General features: G+C 46.3%; 2 protein-coding genes across 11 annotated transcripts in view; one reads left to right on the forward strand and one right to left on the reverse strand.

Moving 5' to 3' along the window:
- Nucleotides 1-41: 41 nt before the first annotated feature.
- Nucleotides 42-22,844, forward strand: part of LOC131199224 (uncharacterized) — a 108,902-nt gene continuing 86,099 nt past the window's right edge. For 2 of the 3 annotated variants that reach the window (XM_058184752.1, XM_058184753.1), the window contains exon 1: nucleotides 42-684. In XM_058184752.1, coding sequence (XP_058040735.1) covers nucleotides 190-684 — 495 coding nt within the window. In that variant the 5' untranslated portion in view covers nucleotides 42-189. Of the gene's footprint in view, nucleotides 685-1,298; nucleotides 2,020-22,844 lie in introns of those variants that run through there. The other variant, XR_009155304.1, reaches the window with a different exon arrangement.
- Nucleotides 13,671-22,844, reverse strand: part of DCHS1 (dachsous cadherin-related 1) — a 48,681-nt gene continuing 39,507 nt past the window's right edge. For 7 of the 8 annotated variants that reach the window (XM_058184728.1, XM_058184729.1, XM_058184730.1 and 4 more), the window contains 6 exons: nucleotides 19,987-20,198; nucleotides 19,728-19,882; nucleotides 18,937-19,067; nucleotides 18,469-18,755; nucleotides 17,831-17,969; nucleotides 13,671-17,627 (listed from right to left, as the gene is read on the reverse strand). In XM_058184728.1, coding sequence (XP_058040711.1) covers nucleotides 15,076-17,627; nucleotides 17,831-17,969; nucleotides 18,469-18,755; nucleotides 18,937-19,067; nucleotides 19,728-19,882; nucleotides 19,987-20,198 — 3,476 coding nt within the window. In that variant the 3' untranslated portion in view covers nucleotides 13,671-15,075. The remainder of the gene's footprint in view (nucleotides 17,628-17,830; nucleotides 17,970-18,468; nucleotides 18,756-18,936; nucleotides 19,068-19,727; nucleotides 19,883-19,986; nucleotides 20,199-22,844) is intronic. The other variant, XM_058184733.1, reaches the window with a different exon arrangement.

Raw genomic sequence — 22,844 nt, forward strand, 5'->3', positions numbered from 1 at the left:
GCCCTTTGCGCGTGCTCAGAGGCTGCGCCGAGGCTGCGGCGCCTCCCGTCGGGTGGCGCTGGGGCTTGCGGCAAGGCGTGTGTCTTTGGAGGGCTGTTGGGGAGGCTCCTTCTCCGCTTCTGGAGCGATCGCTCGACCGGACTCTTCTTCCGCAGTTGCGGTTCGTAGTTGCGGAGAGCGACAGCAGCAATGGGGTCTCCCGCGTCCTGCCTTCCTTACCGCGCACTGCTGGCCTGCGGCGGAGGGTGGGGGTATAGGGTGCAAATTCATTCCAGGGAAGAGCGAGCCCAAAGCTCCGCTGCACCGCTCGGGGAACCGCAGGGGCCGGAGAAGGTGGTTAGGGTCGTTCTGGGAGGATCGTCGATCCTCGGCGGCTCCTGCGTAGGGCTGGGATGGCGGGCGGCCTGGCTCGCCGGAGAACTCGGGCGGACCCCGCCCGGGATCCATCTGGGCTTGAGAGCAGCTGGACTGCCGGTCACCAAGCCGACCTCGCACGCCTTGTCTGGTTCTTCTCCGTTGAGCTTCACCACAAAGCAGGAATTTCATTTATTCCCAGGCTTCGCTTTCATCTGCAGCCCAGCTAGAAAATACACAGTACCTTGGGGGTCATCTATTCTAGACACTGCACCATTCTCGTCCAACCTTCTGCTCGGGGCAGGAATGACAACTGAAACACTTCCAGAGGTAGGCTGTCGATGCTTGGCTGCAGTATCCCCATGAAGGGAAATTGCCTGCTTTAAGTCAGGGCTTCTGTTGTTAAATTGCTTCTGGAATCAGAAAGCTTTTGATCACACTGAGTTGACATCTGCTTTCCTGGAACTTCAGAGACATGTCCCAGTCCTTTAAACTCTCTGTGCAGAGCTTAATTTCTAGGCCTTACTGCTCTCTCCCTCCAATCCAGTTGGTTTGAATCATTGTTAAAGTGCTATGCCCAGATCTGAATTGAATTGGCTGAAACTGCTCTTTTGATTCCTGAGATTTGAAGGTTATTCAGCCTAGTATTTCCCTTGCCTTTTGGGCATCCCCATCACATTGGGGACTCATTTGTTTGTCATTAGCTCCTGTTAGCTCCGCTCCAGAAGCGGAGAAGGAGCCTCCCCATTAGCTCCAAGGTCTTTTCCACAAGCATTATTGCTCAACCAAACTAATCTTTATGTTTTTGAATGTTTGCACCTGATCAGCTCTTATTTTTAGCCAAGTCCATTAATTTGCCACTGTTTTGAATATTGTTCCTCTCTTGCGAGGACCCAAGAGTATTTTTTCAAGAAGCAATTGGATTTTCTGTTTTTTCTTTGAAGGCGTTTCGCTCGGTTGAAATCTGAACCGGTTCACTATCGGTTTGCTGGAAAACAGGAAATCCTGCTTTCTAACAAAGCTAAACTGCGCAGCACAGCTGATCATCGGAAATACCAGTTCAAAGGGACCGGTAGCTTTTTTTTTTTTACTACCGGTTCTGCCGAACTGGTAATTATCACTACTGGTTCACCCGAACCGGAGTGAACTGATAGCATTTCACCCCTGGTTTCACTTTTCATCCAAGAAGACTCCGACATGACCTGTGTTTAACACACAGAATCATCTATTGCAATATCCTTCCTGTAAAAGACTACTTCAGCTTCAATCACAATAATACAAGAGCAAACAATAGATTCAAACTTAATGTCAACTCCTTCAAACTTGATTCCAGAAAATATGACTTCTGTAACAGAGTTGTTAACGCTTGAAACTCACTACCTGACTCTACAGTCTCTACTCAAAATCCCAAAAACTTCAACCAAAAACTGTCTACTATTGACCTCACCCCATTCCTAAGAGGACTATAAGGGGCATGCATAAGAGCACAAAAGTGCCTACCGTTCCTGTCCTATTGTTCCCTTTCATTATATCAAATTAATATAGTTATTGCATACTTTTACTTATATATATGTTTTTCTTTTATGATGTGTTGTTGTTTTATGTCGATGTTTGCATATACTGTTGTGACAAAAATAAAATAAATAAATAAAATAAATAAATAAAGCTTCTTCAGCTCTGACAGGATGTTGGAAATGGAAGGATTTATACTCCTTGCAGACAGTTGGTCATTTGGATTATTTTGGAGGGTCGTTGAGGTCACTTGGAGGTTTATCTATTTCCTCAGGGTCATCAGAGTGGTGCAAATAGGTGTGGAGCTGAGAAGAGGCATGGCCAACCTTGCAGCGGGACGGCGGTCCCCGGGGCTCCGGAGAAAATGCCGATATCCCAGCCATTTGGGGGTTCTTTATGGACCATAGCTGTCTTGTAGAAACAGCGAAGAAGGGAGGCATCGGCGTGAACAGGGAAGTGGCAAATTCCCTGGAGCGCTGACATTAGCCTTCGATTCAATGGCATGGGAAGACAGCCATTAGAGCTGTCAAAGCTGGGGCAGCCACACAAAGAGATTTGAGTAGGAGCAATGATTGAATGGAGTAGTTATCGGATGAGTGATTAGCGGGTCTGGATGGGTCTGGATGGGGAGAAACAGGCTCAAGCTCAATCCCTCCAAGACGGAGTGGCTGTGGATGCCGGCATCCCGGTACAGTCAGCTGAGTCCGCGGCTGACTGTCGGGAGCGAGTCATTGGCCCTGATGGAGAGGGTGCGCAATTTGGGCGTTCTCCTGGATGAACGGCTGTCTTTTGAAGACCACTTGACGGCCGTCTCCAGGAGAGCTTTCCACCAGGTTCGCCTGGTGCGCCAGTTGCGCCCCTTTCTAGACCGGGATGCCTTGTGCATAGTCACTCACGCCCTTGTGACGTCTCGTCTGGACTACTGCAATGCTCTCTACATGGGGCTCCCCTTGAGGGGCATCCGGAGGCTACAGTTAGTCCAGAATGCAGCTGCGTGGGTGATAGAGGGAGCCCCTCGTGGCTCCCGAGTGACACCTATCCTGCGCAGGCTGCACTGGCTACCTGTGGCCTTCTGGGTGCGCTTCAAGGTGTTAGTGAACGTCATTAAAGCGCTCCATGGCATAGGGCCGGGTTACTTACGGGACCACCTGCTGCTACCGAATACCTCTCACCGACCCGTGCGCTCTCACAGAGAGGGACTCCTCAGGGTGCCGTCGGCGCAACAGTGTCGTCTGGCGACGCCCAGGGGAAGGGCCTTCTCTGTGGGAGCTCCCGCCCTCTGGAACGAACTCCCCCCAGGACTTCGTCAACTTCCGGACCTCCGAACCTTTCGCCGCGAGCTTAAAACTCACTTATTCACCTGCGCTGGACTGGGTTAGTTTTTTAAGTTTATGGGTTTTTAATGGGTTTTATTTCTAAATTTTAATTCTGGCCAATTTAATAAGTTTTTTTAATTGTATTTTAATTGTATTTATAGTGTATTATGTATTTTTACTTGGCTGTGAACTGCCCTGAGTCCTTCGGGAGAAGGGCGGTATACAAATTTAAATAATAAATAAATAAATAAATAAATAAATAAATAAATAGCCAACTCAGGTAAGAAGAAAATTTATTAAAGCTTAAAAGGAGTTTTCAACTTGAAATTAGTGGCTAATTGGCACGTGGAAATATAAAGAGAAGAAAGTAAAAAGCAAACCGGAACTTTGTGATTAAAGCCTCCAAAAGGAAACTTTCCATCTGAATTTAAAACGGGCTTTGGAAGAAACCAAAAATAAGAAAAGGAAAAGAAAATTGAAGGAAAACATGGGTTGCTAACAAAAGGATTGAGACAGGAAGTAATCAATTTGTGGTTTAACAAGTGACATTTTGTTGCTGAAGTATTTGTGAATTGGAGAGAGACATCTGCTGGAGGAAAGAAAGTATCGCATCATTTAAAGTCCGAAGGAGGCTTTGTTAATACAGCTGCAGCAAGATTGTAAAAAAAGGGAGTGGAATCAACAAAGACTTCAATTGGAATAGCTTAAAGGAACATTTGAATTGGACATTTTCAGAAACAAAGAAGAAAAAATACTATGTGGACTCGAATTTGGATTATATATAAGTCAAAGTAACAAATTTGAATTTGGACTATATAAGTTAAATAAATCTAAAGTTTTTCACTTCATATCGAAAATATGGAGAATTGGAAGGAATTATGGGAAATGCTTCAAATGGTGCGAGAGTCTATTAATGGGAACAAACAAGCAGAATTGTGGCTTAAAAATAAAAAAAACTATGAAAAAATTATGAGGAAACAAGAACAAAAATATAATCTTAAAAAAGAAATGAGTGAGGATAATATAGATGATCACATTGGGATTGATAGTGAAAAAATAAAAATGGAGAGAGGGAAAGATATTTAAAAAAAGAAAAGGAAAAAAGAAAAAAGAAAAGATTGGGGGGAAAATTAAAAGTGAAAAAAAATAGATGGTTACACTGGGATTAGCAGTGACAGAACAAAGAGAAGAGGAGGAAATAGAGAAAAAATTGAGAGGGAAAATTAAAAGAGTAAAAGTCAGAGAAAGGTGGAAAAGAATATAAGGAACAAAAAGGTAAAGGCCAGCATATAATGGAGTTTAATGTGTGGCTAAAGGAGCCGTGTAAAAGGGAAGGCTTTGGTTGTATTCGTCATGATGTCTGCAACTGGTCCAATAAAAAACTATACAAGAGAGATGGATTGCATCCGTCAAAGAAAGGGTCTGAGTTACTTAGCAATAAATTCACAGATTTTCTGGAGAAATATTTAAACTGAACAGTGGGGACAGAGAATTAAATGATACAGAACATTTCTGTCCCCAGCAATCCAAAATTAATAGGGTTATCAGTGCATGTAACATAGATGTCTGTGTGGGTAAGATTATCAGCCCTGCTATCAAGCAAAACCAAGCATTTAATAGTGAGTGCCATACCATGTGCACTAATCAAACAGGTGGCAAGAAAGTAGGGGCCGTCAGGCACAACACAGGTTATGTAGATAGTAAACACAAGGTCAATCAAAACGGACTCAAATGTCTATACACCAATGCACAGAGTATGAGGAATAAACAGGGTGAATTAGTAATTCATGTAAATGAGGGCAGATATGATATTGTTGCCCTTACGGAAACTTGGTGGGATGAAACTGACAAATGGAACATACAGCTAGAGGGATATAAATTATTTAAAAGAAATAGACCAAATAAAAGAGGAGGTGGAGTTGCACTATATATAAGAAATAACTACATCTCTATAGAAATAGAGACAACAATGATGAAAATTATCTTGAATGCATTTGGGTCAATATTAAAGAGAGGGAAAATGATATTGCCATAGGTATATACTATAGACCACCCAACCAAACAGAGGAAGTAGATGAACTTTTTGCTAGTCAGCTAAGGTATGTAGGAAGCACATCACAGTAGTAATGGGGGATTTTAACTATCCTGACATCAACTGGGAGACAAACTCTGCACCAAGTGGAAAATCCAACAGGTTTCAACAAACCTAGCAGCCAACTTCGTTTCCCAAAAAGTAGAGAAGGGAACAAGGGGATCAGCCATATTGGACTTAATTCTCACTAACAGAGATGAAATGATAGAAGGTGTTGAAACTATAGGAATCTTGGGGTCAAGTGATCATGCAATATTGGAATTCAACATTATGCAAACGCAAGTAGTAAAACAAAGTCAAACTAGAGTCTTGGACTTCAAGAGAGCTAATTTCAACTCACAGAGAGCTTGAGAAGGATTCCATGGATGAGAATCCTCAAGGGGAAAACAACTCAAGAAGCTTGGGAAATTTTGAAAAGTGAGATTATAAAAGCCCAGTCTAGCACAATACCAATGAAGAAGAAAAATAATAGATCTCAAAAGAAACCAGCATGGATGCATAAAGAACTATCTGACAAATTGAAAGACAAAAAGGACAAGTATAAAAAGTGGAAAGAGGGGCAAATAACTGAGGCAGAATATCAGCAAACAGCCCAAGCCTGTAAAGATGAAGTGAGGAAAGCTAAGGCTCACAATGAACAAAGGCTAGCAACAAAAGTAAAAAATAACAAAAAAAGCTTCTTCCAACATGTTAAAAACAAGAAAAAAGTCAAGGAAACAATTGTCCCATTGCTGGGAGAAGTAGCAAGAAGGTGACAAGCAACAGGGAGAAAGCAGATCTACTTAACTCATTTTTTGCATCTGTCTTTACACAAAAGGAAAAAACAATCCAACTTATCAAAAACAGCACCACAAAAAACAGATTAGGAACACAAGTTAAAATAGGGAAAAAATGGTAAGTGAACATCTGTCTACCCTAGACAAGTTCAAATCACCAGGACCGGATGGATTACACCCCAGGGTTCTGAAGGAACTGGCAGATGACATCTCAGAACCACTGAACTATATCTTTCAAAGATCCTGGAGAACAGGGGAACTGCCAGAGGACTGGAAAAGAGCTGATGTAGTTATAATAATAACAACAGTTGGAAGGGACCTTGGAGGCCTTCTAGTCCAACCCCCTGCCCAGGCAGGAAACCCTATACCATCTCAGACAGATGGTTATCCAACATTTTCTTAAAAATTTCCAGTGTTGGAGCACTGGAAATTTTTGGAGCTCATCTTCAAAAAAGGAAAAAAAACAGATCCAGAAAACTACAAACCTATCAGCCTGACCTCAATACCAGGGAAGATTCTGGAAAAGATAATGGAGCAATGAATCACCGAACACCTAGAAGCAAACAAAGTAATAACCAAAAGCCAACATGGGTTTGTCAAAAACATATCATGCCAGACTTATCTTATTGCATTCTTTGACAAAGTGACAAAATTCGTGGACCAGAGGAAAACTGTCGATATAATTTACTTGGACTTCAGTGAAGCATTTGATAAAATAGACCATAACCTACTACTAGATAAAGTAGAAAAATGTGGGTTAGACAGCACCACCACCAGATGGATTCGTAACTGGCTGACCAACCGCACTCAACGTGTAGTCCTCAACGGAACTACATCCATATGGAGGGAAGTATGCAATGGAGTACCCCAAGGCTCTGTTTTAGGCCCAGTACTCTTCAACATCTTCATCAATGACTTGGACGAGGGGATAGATGGGGAACTCATCAAATTTGCAGATGACACCAAGCTGGCAGGAATAGCCAACACTCCAGAAGATAGGCTCAAGATACAGAAGGATCTTGACAGACTAGAACATTGGCGCTAACAAAATGAAATTCAACAGTGAAAAAGTAAGGTTCTACATTTAGGCCAAAAGAACAAAATGCACAGGTACCGGATATGTGGTACCTTGCTCAATAGTAGTAACTGTGAGACGGATCTTGGAGTCCTAGTGGACAACCATTTAGATATGAGCCAGCAGTGTGCAGCAGCTGCCAAAAAAGCCAACACAGTTCTGGGCTGCATAAACAGAGGGATAGAATCAAAATCATGTGAAGTGTTAATACCACTTTATAATGCCTTGGTAAGGCCACACTTGGAATATTGTATTCAGTTTTGGTCGCCACGATGTAAAAAAGATGTTGAGACTCTAGAAAGAGTGCAAGAACTTGGTATGCCTAGTTTAATGAAAAGGACTAGGGGAGACATGATAGCAGTGTTCCAATATCTCAGGGGTTGCCACAAAGAAGAGGGAGTCAAACTATTTTCCAAAGCACCTGAGGGTAGAACAAGAAGCAATGGGTGGAAACTGATCAAGGAAAGAAGCAACTTAGAACTAAGGACAGTTAGAACAATTAATAAGTGGAACGACTTGCCTGCAAAAGTTGTGAATGCTCCAACACTGGAAATTTTTAAGAAAATGTTGGATAACCATCTGACTGAGATGGTGTAGGGTTTCCTGCCTGGGCAGGGGGTTGGACTAGAAGACCTCCAAGGTCCCTTCCAACACTGTTGTTGTTGTTGTTGTTGTTGTTGTTATTATTATTATTAGAGGATGCAAGAAAGGGAGAAAGAAGAAGATGAAAGAACGGGAGAAAGGGAGAAAAATACCAGGAAATGAGATCTGGGAGAGACTGAAAGAAAATAGTTAAAAGAAGGAGAAAAATGAATAGTAGAAAAGAAACTAAAATAGTGGTAGAAACTTTCTTTTTTTTTCTTTTCTTTCTGAAATAATGGAAATCAGAAGAAATCCAGCAAATGAAATGTGAAAGATAGCATGGTTTAAAAGTGAAAATGATTGAAATTAAGATGTAAAAGTGAATAAAATTGAAATGTTAGTAAATGATGTACACTATTGGAAGAAAATAATAAGTATTGAATTGTGAACCAAAAAGTTAAGAAAATAAGAGGTGGAAAGTTGCATTAATTGATTGTATGATATAACTGGAATAAGATGAAGACAATGTTAACTAAAATATAGGAGGGGAGGTTTGAGAAATATGCATAATAAATGAGAAAATTGGGGTTGTCTGGACACCAGAAATATTGAAAATAAATACAGCAATGGAGAGAGATAAGGAGAAGAAAAGAGATGGAAAGGGAGGAGGGAGAGAGAAAGAAGAAAAGGAAGAAGAGAGGAGGAAAGGTAGGGGAAATAAGAGTAGGCGAGACGGTTAGATAGGGAGGAAGTAGGGTGGAGGGGGAGAAAGGAAGGGGAAGTAGAGGAGTAGGAGTGAGGGAAAGGAGTGAGGGAAAGGAGTGAGGGAAAGGAGTGAGAGAAGAAGAAAGAACTGCTGTGAAAAGGAAATGGAAGAAAGACAACCCCAAATACACTTGAATATATTAGGATAAAAATTGAAATAGTTAAAAAAAAAGAATGAAAGGGAATGAATATGAATAAAAATGGAGAAATTAGAACTTGAGGGCAAAAGGGGATGTGACTTAATAAAATTTTGTAATTTTAACTTTTAATTTTAATTATAGATTTAAACTTAATGTCAACCGCTCTAATCTAGATTGCAGAAAATATGACTTCTGTAACAGAATCATCAGTGCTTGGAACACTTTACCTGACTCTGTGGTCTCTTCCCATAATCCTAAAAGCTTTAACCAAAAACTCTCTACTATTGACCTCACCCCATTCCTAAGAGGACCATAAGAGGCGTGCATAAGTGCACAAACGTGCCTACCGTTCCTGTCCTATTGTTTTTCTTTTCTTCTTCCTATATATATGCTTATACCTCCTTATATTTACTCATATATGAGTTTATATATTATATAATCTTTTTGTATGATACCTACATATATTGTTTTGACAAAATAAAATAAATAAATAAAATGAGCAAGGAAATATTAGGAAATGAATAGAAACTATGAAAAAAGAATATTTTGGCAAAAACTGTAACTAAGTAAAATATATTTGAATATACTGAATTGTATAAGATATGATATGGCCAATACCCTGTTCATAAATTATGTATGTAGTGGGGGAAACTAAAAAATCATTAAAAACAGGGGGAGTGTGGAGCCTTCTTGGAACAGCTGAAAGGACTGTGTTGTAGACTGAAGATAGATGATGTCGTATTCCTCCTCCTCGTATTCCTCTTGCGAGGAATTAACTTTCCCTCTTGCCATTCTGTGCCATCTGATCAGCACCAACATTCCCTTTCCAGCTTCAGGGACCTTGACAGCAATGATGGCTGATTGTTGATGATTAAGCCCGAAGGAGAGGGAGGAAACCTTGGGCTACTCCACCATGGAGGTGAGGGCAAGGGGATTCTGCAGATGTGAGGAAAGACAATCCACCTGAGAAGGGAAATATGTAAAATCCAAGCTGGGATAAGATCTATACATTGTGATCATTTTCAAGAAAATCGGATGGCTATCTTTCTTCCATTAAGACAGGTTTGTGTAGCAGATGTTGAGGCTTCCCAGGTCCCAGAGAGATCCAGAGGAATCTGGAGGTAAAGATGAAGGAAGGGAGGGAGGGAAGGAGGGAAGAAGGGAAGGGAATTGCAAGTAGCTGGGTCACTCAGAGTGATAAGCAAAAAGGCCCACTAAGCTCTGCAGATGTGTCCGGTTGTGAAATGCAAGAACCAAAAATAACTTGAAATGGTTAAAGTTGTAATAAAGCATAACACGGCTGATTTTTTTGAAATAAAGTGAGTTGACAAAATTATAGTACATAATTCAGGACATGCATTTATATCAGGGGTAGTCAACCTTTTTATACCTACTGGCCACTTTTGTATTTCTGTTAGTAGTAACATTTTCTAACCGCCCACCGGTTCCACAGTAATGTGCCGTGTATCGTTGTCTGCGCATGCCTCTCATGCATTGTGGATTGGGTTTGGGGGGGCTGCCAGCTACCAGCTCTGCTTATCTGTTACAGCTGGGTGGTGTGGGGGGAGATGCGCGAGCTATTCTGGGACGAGGCTCTTTTGTTTGCGGTTATACTATAGCACCATTTAGTTTCACTTACGTAACGTGAACTAAACTTATGCGCGGGCAATACAAATAGTATATTTTCAGAAATTTAAATTGTCACGGGGAATTTTATGAAAACCTAATGAAAATGTTTTTAAATAATGCTATGAATTTTTTTTAAAAAATCAATTAAATTAAAAAAAAGGAAAGTGCTTCAGTATCGGACAAAACCCCTACCGCCCACCATGAAAGCTAGAACGCCCACTAGTGGGCGGTAGGGACCAGGTTGACTACCACTGATTTATATTAAGGAACTGAGTGTCAAATGTATTCTAAAAGATCACCAAATAGGTGCTCCGATATTGCTCAAAAAATGACAGAATTGTATCTAAATTACAGGTGGTCCACAATTTACAACCATTTGTTTACTGACAAGTTGCAACAGCACTGAAAAAAGAGGAGTCTTTCAGTTTTATGACCATCACAGGTTCCCTATGGTTACGTGATCAAAATTTGGGTGCTCGGCAGCTGGTTCATATTTGTGACGGTCACAGTGTCCCGGGTCATGTGATGTCCATTTGCAAACTTCTGAAAAGCAAAGTCAATGGAGAAGCCAGATTCACTTAACTGTGGCAAGAAAGGCCGTAAAATGGGGCAAAGATCATGTAGCAATTAAAATTTGTGGCTCAATTGTGGTTGTAAATCAAGGACTAGCTGTAGTAGCTATCTAGTGAAGGTTAGTGTTACATACCATACATTATTTACTGCCAATGTGATAAAGGAAAATACTGAAGAATTCTATGGCAAATTGCTAAAATGCTAAACGCAGCCCCAAGAAAAAAATTAGTGCTGCTAATAGGGAACTGGCAGAGGAACATGGAATCACAGGGTAAATTGAACAGGACAGTAAGTAGCACAGCGAGTATGTGGACTGAGTTGTCAGATGATTTTTTTTTTGTTAGTTGGCAACATCTGCATCAAAATACATATACTTTACACATGGACATCCCTGTAGGAATCACCTTAGAGTCCAATGGATATCTCACAAAGAGAGAGGATCCAGTCAGTCAGGACTTTGCCTGCTGCAAACTGTGGAGCAGATTGTGAATTATTGGTGTCTAAAATTAAAGCAAGAAAGTGTCCTAGCAAGATTTGATGTCTTAACTGTGAGTGGCCCAGCATCATAAAAGCGTGGCTATGCAATATGAATAAATAAAGCATAATATCTATCTTCTTAACTCTTATCCCTGCATATGCTCTTTGGGGTTTGAGGGGAAAACAGAAAGTTTTTCTCACCTGTGTGTTAGCATGAAGTAAGAAAACCCACCAGTCTTCCCCACTTCTAGTCAACCAATCTCCAGAATACCTGAGAATGTTGGTGTTCTCTCAGCAACTTTAAATCCAATGTCTCTGTCTTTGGATGCTGCATTTCTCACAATATTTAATTTGGATACAAAAGGGGCTGCATGCAGCCCTGGCACACACTCCTTCCCACAAATTTGGGACTCGTTTCCAAATTGAGTTCATCTGAGCTCAGAGGTAAGGCAATTGTGACTGTCACTTGGAGGAACTGATTCTTAGCAGAGGGTCCTGAAGACTCCCACATCCTTTGCCATAAAGCCATCCTTTGCTTTAAAGATGCCAATTGGCATCTTCGGTTTATTTTATTCAATTTGCATGGTTACCCATCTTAAGTAACTTTGCGGCAAACATAAATTAAAAATTTTTTTGCATCATATTGCAAAAATGAAAAATGTGCATAGCAACCGAGAAAAATGTTAGAATCCATGGTTGTTAACGCAACCAGGAGATGGGATTGCGCACTGAGTCCATGCCACCCCATCCAAGACTGAAGATGGAAGATCCTGGGCGTCCAAACTCCCAAAGTCACGCAGCCTTGCTTGGGTGGCACTAAAGCCTATTGTGCCTCATCCAGGCCCTCTCAGCCACCAAACCCTGGGACAGGAGGCCCACAGAACCACTCGGGCCCCAGGGACAGAGATGTAAAATGGAGAATACTTCCACATACTTGATATTTTATCCCAAACCATCAGTGCAGCTCCTACAGCATCTCATGGAGATCTTGATCAGAAGAGGAGAAAGGATGGCGCACTGCGGCCCCCACAAAAGAGGGGCGGAGGCTTGGTGTTTCTCTTATCAACGCTGACTGGAACCAGCCCCAGAGAAAGGAGAGTCAGCACAACACAGTGCTTCCCAACGCCAGCTTCCAAAATCAATCCAGAAAAATGCTGTTGTTACTGGTACTGAAGGCCGCTGAGAGGTCAAGAGCGAAGATGCAAGTACTACCCCTTCTTGCTCCTAGAAGAGTTCATCTGAGAGTATGATCAACGCTCGCTCTCGGTCCCCTATCTTGGTTCGAGTCCAGATAATACATTTCATCCAGTCCCCTGAAACTAGTGCAACCCAACGTCTCCAACCTTGGAAGACTGGATAACAACTGTCCAGATGGGCTGGATCAAGTGATGGTCCCTTGAGAAGTGGGCTGTCTCCTTAATACCACCCTCTCCCTTAAGGAAGAACATATTCTCCCCCCCTCATTTCCTGGGCAGCTTTGACCTGCCAGGAGGAGCATGGATCCAACACAAAGGTGGCCAAACTTAAGATATCAGAAGCCCTCCCAGAGAACCGTGAAAGTTCTGAGTGATTTTATCCATCAGATGTTCATCATATGCCTCAGAGACCCACAGAAGAACCTCTGATTTACTTGCTTCAAAGGGTGCCTAGGTCACCTGAAATAGGGCCAAGGGTGGAGGAATATTCATCACCCTTACCACCACAAGGTGGGTTCAAACAGTGGCTCCAGCCCCCTTGCATTCTGAAGCAAAATAGTGACTTGTGCAGCTCTCACCACAAAGGTTTTGGGTGGTCTCGAAGGGCATCCCTGCGGATGGCACATTGCAATTCTCTACAGGAGGTGGTGGTCAGTTTGGCTGGCTCTAGACCATTTGGCACACCCTGGGCCATCATATTCTGGCATCTCCCATGCTTCCATTTTTATTAGGAATTTCAAAAAGGAACCCTTGTTTCATTTTCTCTTCTATGATTTCGAGCTTTACGGTTATATTTTCAGCCATGGACATTTTTTCCGTTTCTCAGCTCAGACTTACTTTGCAGAGTGAGATGGCAGCATATAAATTAAATAAATAATATTTTACCCTATTTACATGGTAAGTAGTTGTAAAAGCATCATCATCCATTGTTGCTATATAGCAAAAATTCTGCAAAATTATATTAAATCTCAAGTGAATTAATATTTTACCTTCACCAGATGACTATGTGGAAAATTGCTAAGGTTGCATTTGCTTAACGAATTTTCTTTTTAACTTCCCTTAAAACATGCATTGGCTTTCCAGATGTCTTTTTTTAAATGAACTTTTCCAGATGCCTCCCCCCCCCCCGGAAATAAATTGCTCTCTAGCTGCGCCTTCTACTGTGAGAAGCGTGAGGCAGGGGAGCTCCTGGTAGAAGAGGGTCCACAGCAGCAGTGCCACCCAAGGTGTCCTTCTGGTTCCTGGCGCCCAATTCACCAGGGCAAGTGGGCCCGTCTGGCACCCAAGGACACAGGAGCCCAGTTGGACTGCCTCCCCGGCTGCTTCTCCGCTCCGGGCAAAGTAGATGAGAGAAGTCTGGTTACACGGTGTGGTTTATTATTAAGGCATTAATTATGTCAAGAACTTGGCACTTGGGTTCTGGCCCATCAACAGAAGGACCAGGATGGGCAATGCCCACCACTCAGGCTGTCCAGCCACACGCAAAAGAACACAGAGAGAAAACAGGACAATAAATAAGAGCCCCCTCCCCACCCCCCACTGGAATGGCAAACTGAAACGAACTTGGCGAACTTCAGTTTGTGCCTATGTGACAGGAGTGAAGGTACAGCAAAAGGATCCTTTGAGCAGAAAGGATACAGGACATTTCCCCTCTCTCCCCCACCCCCATCAGCCCTTCTGGGATTCATCCCCCACCCCAACCCCTTTCCCTGCAGGAAGAGTCCAGAGCTCAGTGTGCATTGCCCTGTGGAGGCAGCAAGGAGTGGGGACCAACAACCGGAAGGACTCAGCACCATCACCACCCTTCCCATCCCCTTGGCTCTTCCACCCTGGAGCCCTCAGGCGTGGGAAGGCCAACAGGAGCCCAGAGCAAAGACCAGGAGGGGACCTGAAAGATGCCATTCTCCTGCGAGGCCATTTTCCTAGGGATGTTCATTAGAATGAGACAGAGGGAGCCCGGTCTGCCTCTGAAGTGGTTGCTTCCACCTTCCCAGGTACCCTGTGCTCACTCCCCACTGCTGTTGGGAGAGGGGAGAGCCGGAGGGCATTATTATTGCTCTATGTCAATCAGTACCGTTGATTCCCCCCACCCCGTTTTGGGGAAGAGTTATTGCATGCTGCCAGCAGGGATAGAGAGACACGGCATCGTGTTGCCCTCCACAGCACCATATAAACTTCCTGAATTGGAAGGAAGGGGCCCTTTGGGGTCAGGGCAGCCGTGAGAGGGGGCCGTCTTCTTGCTGCCTCTGCTGCTTGTAAGGGGCGAGGCCCAAAATCCCAAGAACGCGGGGTTGGCATGACTGGCCTTCCCTCGGACTAGGCTAGACATCCAACAGAGCATCCCAGCCTATGTGCCACGAGGGGAATGTGCCATTTAGTTTATGTGTGCTCTTGCAAGCAGAGCCCACTGACAGGCAAGTCCCACAGAAAAAGTCTCCCTGGATCTGCAGCTTCCCTCCCTAGAGATCAGGGAGTAGTAGGACCCCATGCAGGGCAGGGCTGGCTGAGGTAAGGCCAGCATCCCCCAATGTGGCTGCTGCTCAGACCTCTATGCCCAGCTGCTGCCAAGGGCAACTCCTGGGCTGCCCCTAAATGCGAAGTTCTGCCTCTTCAGGGGCCTCCAAGGAGTGCTCGATGCTTATGGTGGAGGAGGCAGTGGGCCCCTGGGAGACCCCAAAGGGGGACACCATGGGAGATCGGGCAGCCAGAGGGGAGAGTGAGGGAGAGAAGCTGGGAGACATGGCTGCCGACGAGAGTGAGCCCTCGTGGCTGATGGGGGACCGTCGAAGGGAAGATAGGTGAGGGAAAGCCCGGCCGACTGCTGGCTTGGGGGGCACTGACTTGGCCCCGGGGTGAGCCACAGAAGTGATGAGGGGAGGGGGGTCAATGCGGGGCTTGGGCTTGGCAGGAAAGGGCTTGCGCAGGGAGCTCTCATCCTTGAGGCGGGCAATCTCTGTGAACACGCTGGCCAGTGGCTGGAACTGAGGACACCAGTTCAGAAGATAGTCCCAGTTGTAGCTGCCACGCAGCTCCTCGTCACTCGCCACAATGGCAGTCAGGGAGCCATCCACGCAGGGCTTCCCATCCTCAGGAAAAGAGTAGTCCTTGTTGGAGGAGACACTGAGGCCGCAGCCAGAGCCCAGGTAGGCCCCACTGCTGCCACCGTCATCCCGATAGAGCTGCGGGGTCTGCCCAGGAAGCAGCAGACTTGGCCCCTTCCTGTTCTTGAACCAGTGGGTGGCATCAAGTGTGGCCGGTTCACAGGAGATGTCAGAAAGCCGGTCAGCATCTGTCTGAATGCCAGAATCAGGCCCGCGTGCCACGAGATGTTCCTGCAGGGAAGAAGTGACGCTGGACATGCGGGGGCATTCGTTGATCATACGGATTTCGTCATCTTCAGCAGCTTCAGCTGAGCCTCGCCCGCTCGAGTGGGATGGGTCCAGTGATCCCCCTCTCGTGGTGTAGGCCCCCCCGGAATCTGTGCCATAGCCAGGCAATGCCTCATGGTACAGACAGTCCCCCCCAGGCAGGGCTGGGTCTGCGTGGCCCAATTTCTGCAGGGAGCCACTCTGCATGTGTGCCAAATCAGCCTCCTTACGGCTACGGCCCTGCTGTGACCGGAGGAGAGCGAGTACAATGGCCACGGCGGCCAGCACCACCACCACACTAAGCGAGGCAGCCACCGCTATCACCAGCAGTAAGTTGAGATCAGGCACCAGACCAAAGGCCGTATGCGTCACATCGATGGTGACCTGAGTAGAGGCTGACCGAGAGGCACGTAGGGGACTGTGGGCTTGTACCTCCAGGACCATTTGCCGTGGTTCCGATCTGGTGGGGCCTCCTGAAGGTGCCTGGCTGTCCATCCGCAGATACAGGATCCCACTCGTTTGGTTGATCTCAAAGAATGGGGATGGCTTGGTCAGGGCATAGAGGACTACCCCATCCGGGCCCTCATCCTCGTCCGTGGCAGTCACGTGCCCTATACTTTGGCCCCGATGCGCCCCCTCTGGAACATCAAAGTGGAAGCTTGAGCTGAGGAAGACAGGGTCGTACTCATCTTCCCCAGTGACCAAGACGCGCACCGTGACTGTTGCAGAGCCATTGCCGGCATCCATGGCCTGCACGAGCAGCTGAAAAGCCTTGCTGCGCTCATAGTCAAAGGGCAGGCGCGAATGTAGCTCCCCAGAGCTGCTGTTGATGTCAAAGGCACCCCAGTCCTCTGCCTGCAGAATGGCATAATGCAGCTCCCCAAAGATCCCAACATCAGGGTCGACTGCACGGATGGTGGTAACCAGGCTTCCTGGAGGTAGGTTTTCCCTCAGGCTGGTGCTCAGCATGTCTATCGGAAAGTAGGGAAGGTTGTCGTTCACGTCCTTCACCTCCACAGCCACGGATGCCAGGGCAAAATGCCCACCTGCTCCGTCTGACGCCTGTATCACTAGGCTGTGCTGGGTCCATTTCTCACAGTCCAGAGCCTTGACTAGGCGAAGTGTTCCCGAGGATGGATGCAGCTGGAAGAGCCCACTAGGGTCCCCGGAGCTGATGCTGTAGTGCACTTGGCCATGTGAGCCCAAGTCGGGATCATGAGCTGCCACCCGCAGCAGCTCCGTACCAGGCATGGTGCTCTCACTCACAGCCATACGGTAAGCAGAGCGGCCAAAAACAGGTGGGTTATCATTGACGTCTAGCACAGTAAGAACCACAGGCACTATGGCACTGTGCTGTGGCACTCCTCGATCAGCCACCGCCACAGTGAGGTTGTAGAGAGCCACACTCTCAAAGTCAAGGGGTTCAATCAGGACCAAGGCACTGGCCTCGCCCACGTGGCTCTCCAGCTGGAAAGCATGACCGCTGTTCCCACTCACAATAGTATAATCCAGAGCGGCATTGTCCCGAGTCACATCCGCATCTGTGGCTTCCAGGATCAGCAAGATCGTTCCTGGGCGCAGGTCCTCTGTCACAGAGGCATTGTACTGAGGCTTCAAGAACTGAGGTCTGTGGTCATTCACATCCAGGACTTGGATCTGCACAGAGGCCCAGGCTGAGAGGCTGGGGAGACCCTTATCACAAGCTTCCACTACTAAATCCAGCGTGGGACGTTCAAGCTCCAGATTCAGACACTGAGTGGTGAACAAGGTTCCTATGAGGCAACAGAAGGAACAGTTAGAATTTGGAGAGAAGACCTTGGTGAAAGGGGGTAGGGTAAAAGCCTGATAAGGAGGCACGCAGCCCTTTGCACCCAACCTAGGGACCACCTAGTAGAACATGAGGTAGGACAGTCCTCCCTGGTAGAAAACCAGTTCCTTGCTCCCAAACCAGCATGGGGTCTCCCTGAGCACGTACCATTGCTTGCATGGATGGCCACAAGATCGCTTGCTGTGAGCAGCTGATAGGTGACTTCCCCGTTGGTGCCCGAGTCCAGGTCCGTGGCGCTGAGAGTCAGGATGGAAGTGCCAGCAGGGGTTTGTTCTGGGACGAGCACCTGCAGGGGCAGTGCAAAACACAGCTGCCACTTCCTGGGATTTCCTGGGCATCAGGCATGACTTCTAGAACAGCTGGGGCACTCCTTCCCAACCCACAGGCAGGAGGCTCCCAAAACCAAGCTGGACAGTATGCAAAGCCCCCCCGCCCCCCGCCCCATTTCTCCTATTAACCAAATCTGTCCACTATTTGTTCTATCGTCTGGGCTACTTTTCTTTTAAGGTAAAGTATTTCCATTCATGGACAGGAAGCTTTAGACAGCACAGGAAAATTTTCTTCCACCCCAAGCAGAGGAGAGCCATTTCCATTCCTGCTCTCACTTTGGGAGGAGAAGAGATCACCTGCTGCTCTTTTCCTCTCTGTCTTCTAGTCATTCCCTGTTTGGACGGGAGGAGGACCACTCCAGAAAGGACTTCTGCTGGAGGGACAGTGGGCCACTGCCCCTCCAGAGCCACTTGGACAAGGGAAACCTGAACCTAGAGGGGTGGGAAGGCAGGTACCTGGTAGAGTGCCTGGCCAAAAGTGGGAGCATTGTCGTTCACGTCTTCCACCAGCACTGTGAGGTTGGCCTCTGTCTCATGCTGGGAGTCAGAAGCACGCACCGTGAGGGTATAATGGCTGCGCTGCTCGTAGTCCAGAGGCTCCGTTAGCACAATATGGCCTCCGTAGGGTAGGATGCTGAAGGTCCTGGTGTTGCTGCTGTCCAGGAAGAGTGCGTAGATGAGCTGCGGTCCACAATCCACATCATTCCCAGTCACCATAGTGATCTCGGTGCCTAGCAAGGTATCTGCAGGAGCAATAGAGGAATTCAACCGAGGGACTTAGGCTTTGCAAGGGGACTCAGTAAGCTATCTCTGGGAAGTGCGGGGTCAAAGGGAGGCCCAGGTTTGCTGTGAGTTTCCAGTGGGACAGCTCCAATCACCACAGAGTAGCCCTTAAGCTGGCCCTCTTCCGTTCCCACCACTTACCCTCCGCTACCCGCACTTCCCAGGGTGCAGGGATGGTGGGACTATTGTCGTTGAGATCCATCACCACCACCGTAAGTGTGGCTGAGCCCACAAGGGGAGGGTGTCCTCTGTCTGTTGCAGTCAGCACCAGCCTGCGGGGAATAGAGCTTTCTCAAGAGGTTTTGTGGGCTGGGAGGCCCAGTTCAGATTTGCCCTAGGAGACAATTGTGTGGCACCACCACCTCCACTGTTCTTTCAGCTAGGTATCCACTGTTGTGTTCACCCACAGCATTTATCAAGTTGGGTTCCAACTCAATTTCTCTGGGATCTGGGCCACCCAGAGCTGCTACCTGGAAACAGACTGACACTCTGCCATGCCCTCCAGCCTTGACTGGCACTCTACAAAGCTTTGTGCCAGCAGAGTTCTTCCAAGTTTTTGTGAAGTCCCTTCCCCAGTGGGCTGCAGGCAGCATAGGTTGTGAGAAACATGTACTTTGTTAGCATGTGCCAGGCAGCCTGAAATGGAGCACCTTTTTCATCTCCACCTCCTTTTCATGGAGATAGGCTGGAGGTCTGAACCCCAGCTGTGCTTAGTTGCATGGACCTAAGCTTGCAGCACAGCTTGTTTGAGCAGAGGGAGCGGAGGGTGACTCACCATGGACCCTCCCTGAGCTGAACACTGACTGAATTAGTGGACTGCACAAAGTTCAGCTGCCCAGTATTTCAAGCCTTAGCCACTGGCTCCCAGGCAGCCAACCCCACTGGTCTTCTGCAGAATTGCTGGGCTGGCTGGAAACAGGAGGCTGACTTACCGGGTTTGGGCCCAGATCTCCCTGTCCAGAATGGCTGCTGTAGTGATGGCTCCAGTCTGGGCATTGATTCGGTAGAGCCCATCCATTGGCTGCGTCTGGTTGATCCTGTAAACCACCTGGCCATTGGGGCCCTGATCCAAATCGTTGGCTACAACCTGCAGTCAGAGAAGCATAAGCACCGCCGCCCCAGAAAGGATTCTCCCCCCCTCCTCCTCCAGCCCTGAGCCCCCAGGACCAGCGCCTGCTTTCACCAGAGTACCTGGATGACTGGCAAATCGTAGCCCTGGGCCTCCCCAATGAAGGCCACGTAGTTCTGCAGCTGGAAGCGTGGCTGGTTGTCGTTCACGTCCTGCAGGTTGACGGTGACGGCCATGAAGCTGAAGGAGGCAGGGGACTCAGCTTGCAGCACCAAACGCAAGCGGGGCTGCAGCTCAAAGTCCAGCCCTTCAGCGTTGGAGACGGAAATCGCCCCTGAAGGGAGGCAAGGTGAGGCTGCTGGCCTGCTCGGGGGACCAGCAAAAAGGCCACCCTGGCCGAAGATCCCAATGGGCGGCTGGCCAGTCTTGCTCATGCACACCCTACCCTGCCAGAAGCTGAATGGGGTTGGCAGCCATCCAGGAAAGGAGGATGACTGACCCATGGCTGCACACAAGTGGGGCCAAGGGAGTTGGGAAAAGGGCTTTCCAGCCAGGGGGTGAGTAGGAGGGGGTTTGAAGCAAAGGCCCTGCCTGCTCCTGAGCCTGGAACTCGCTAGGATCGCTCTACCTGTGTACAGGCAGAGCAGCTCAGAACCAAAGGCTTAAGATGCATGTGTGGGTGCAGGAGGGAGGTAAAGGGATACCCACACATTTAACAGCATGATCCAAGTGGGTTCATGATCTTCAAATCTGCCTCTTAAGCTTCAGGCCTCCTCTGCCATCTTCCCTCTGACACCCCTGCCCCCACCAGAGGGGATGGTTCTGGAAGCAGCATGGTAGAGAGGCGAACCTCGAGGTTGCCGAGTTCAGAAAAACAACAGATGACCAGTGAAAATCATTCGGTTCATCGAATCAAGAAACTCCTCTCTGTCTTGTATCAAAAGAGCTAGAAACATCAAATAAAATAGTTGCTGCAGGGTTCAAAGGGAGGGGCCCTGGGTAGAGTTCCAGGCCAGAGTGGGACACTGGTGGGTCCCCCTCTGTGCGTGGTATCAAAGGCCCACTGCCCCACCAGGTCTCTCTCTAGCACAGGGGTGTCAAACTCAAGCCCCGGGGGCCATATCCGGCCCGCAGAGTGCTTAGATCTGACCCGCGGATCTGACTTACAACAGATAAAAAAAACCATAGACCGATATCTTTATTGAATGATGACTACAAAATATACACCTCAATAATTGCAGAAAGACTAAAAAGATTCTTAAATCAATTTATACATCCAATTCAAAATGGTTTTTTACCTAAGAGACAAATCAAAGACAATATGAGAATAATTTTAAATACACTGTGTCAGCCTCCACTCCAGTCTTCATATGCTTTTGAATGATTATATCAGTAGATAGAATGTAAACTGTTTATTTCTGTATTATAAACTGTTAAGGAAATGAGATGTATCATACCTCCGTCCAGGGTGAAGGAAAGGAGCCTATTAAGGGTGTCGGCTGACATAACAGGGGGAGGGATAATTAACTACTGTGTTTTATCAGCGCGCGCTTTTCTAACCGACACTGCATTCCTAAGTTGACTGACATCCAGAGACCTGTGGAAGAAGATTACCACGAGGGGCCGTGAAGGAGTTGGCATTGGACCAGACCAGCCTGACCTCCTGGAGGAGGAGGGACAATTGGGGGATATGATATGTTAGCTATATTTTGTCTCAGTTCCAGCTTTGCTTGGCTGCAATCCAGACTGTAAAAGTAAAAGTACTTGTTTTCATTCCAAATGAAGTCAAGGTGAATTCTTTCCTTTTTATTGTCGGAGGTAGCTTGACATTAAGCTGGAACTGAGACAAAATATAGGATTTGGATTTGTGAAAACTTTGCATCTTCTTAAAAGACAGTTTTGGTGGCCAAGTCTTAAAAAAGACATTCAAGCATATGTAGCAAGTTGCCCTATTTGTGCATCATCCAAAAGACCTCCGGGAAAACCTCCTGGACTACTTCAAACAGTAGCCAGACCAGGAACCCCATGGAAAGAAATATCCATGGATTTCATAGTGGAATTGCCTGAAAGTTCAGGAAATACTGTTATTTGGGTTGTGACTGACCTTTTCTCCAAACAAGTCCATTTTATTCCATGTTCGAAAATACCCTCCTCAAAGACTCTAGCAAAGTTGTTTGTACAGCACATTTATAGACTTCACGGAGTTCCTAATCGCATCATTTCAGATCGAGGAGTTCAATTCACTTCTCAGTTTTGGAAAGAATTTTGCGACTCATTGGTTCCGCCCAAGGATTAAGCTCTTCCCACCATCCTCAAACTAATGGAAGCTGTGAACGTTCAAACTCTGTACTAGAACAATATCTGCGATGTTATGTTAACTACCAACAAGACAATTGGGCAGATCTCTTGCCTTTTGCTGAAGTTGCCTACAACAACTCAATTCATAGTAGCACTGGATTTACTCCTTTTAAAATAGCTTCAGGTCAAGATTTTGTTCCTATCTCAGAACTCCCAAAGGAAGAAACTACTGTTTCCTCTTTGTCAGAATGGATAGATCAAATACAAAGCACATGGAAAATGACTGCAAGGCGATCGACGCTCACCGTGCACATAAAAAACAAGCAGATAAAACAAGGTCCCCTGAGAACAAATATCAAGTGGGCGATAAGGTTTATCTTTCCACCAAATACCTTCAAACCACTCAGAAATCTAAGAAACTTGGGCCCAAATATGTGGGACCTTTCCCCATAGTAAAATCATCAACCCGTGACGGTACAACTACAATTACCAAAAACACTTAGAAGAATCCACCCGTTTTCCATGTGAGTTTGCTGAAACCTGAACACACGTCTACTTTCCGTCCTAACCATACACCCCTCCTATACCAATTCTCATAGAGGAGAACAACACTTTGAAATAAAAGAAATTTTAGATTCAAGAAAACATAGAAATAAAATTCAATATCTTATTTCCTGGAAAC

The sequence above is a fragment of the Ahaetulla prasina genome, chromosome 5 (genome assembly GCF_028640845.1).
Source record: "Ahaetulla prasina isolate Xishuangbanna chromosome 5, ASM2864084v1, whole genome shotgun sequence".
Classification (NCBI taxonomy): Eukaryota; Metazoa; Chordata; class Lepidosauria; order Squamata; family Colubridae; genus Ahaetulla; species Ahaetulla prasina.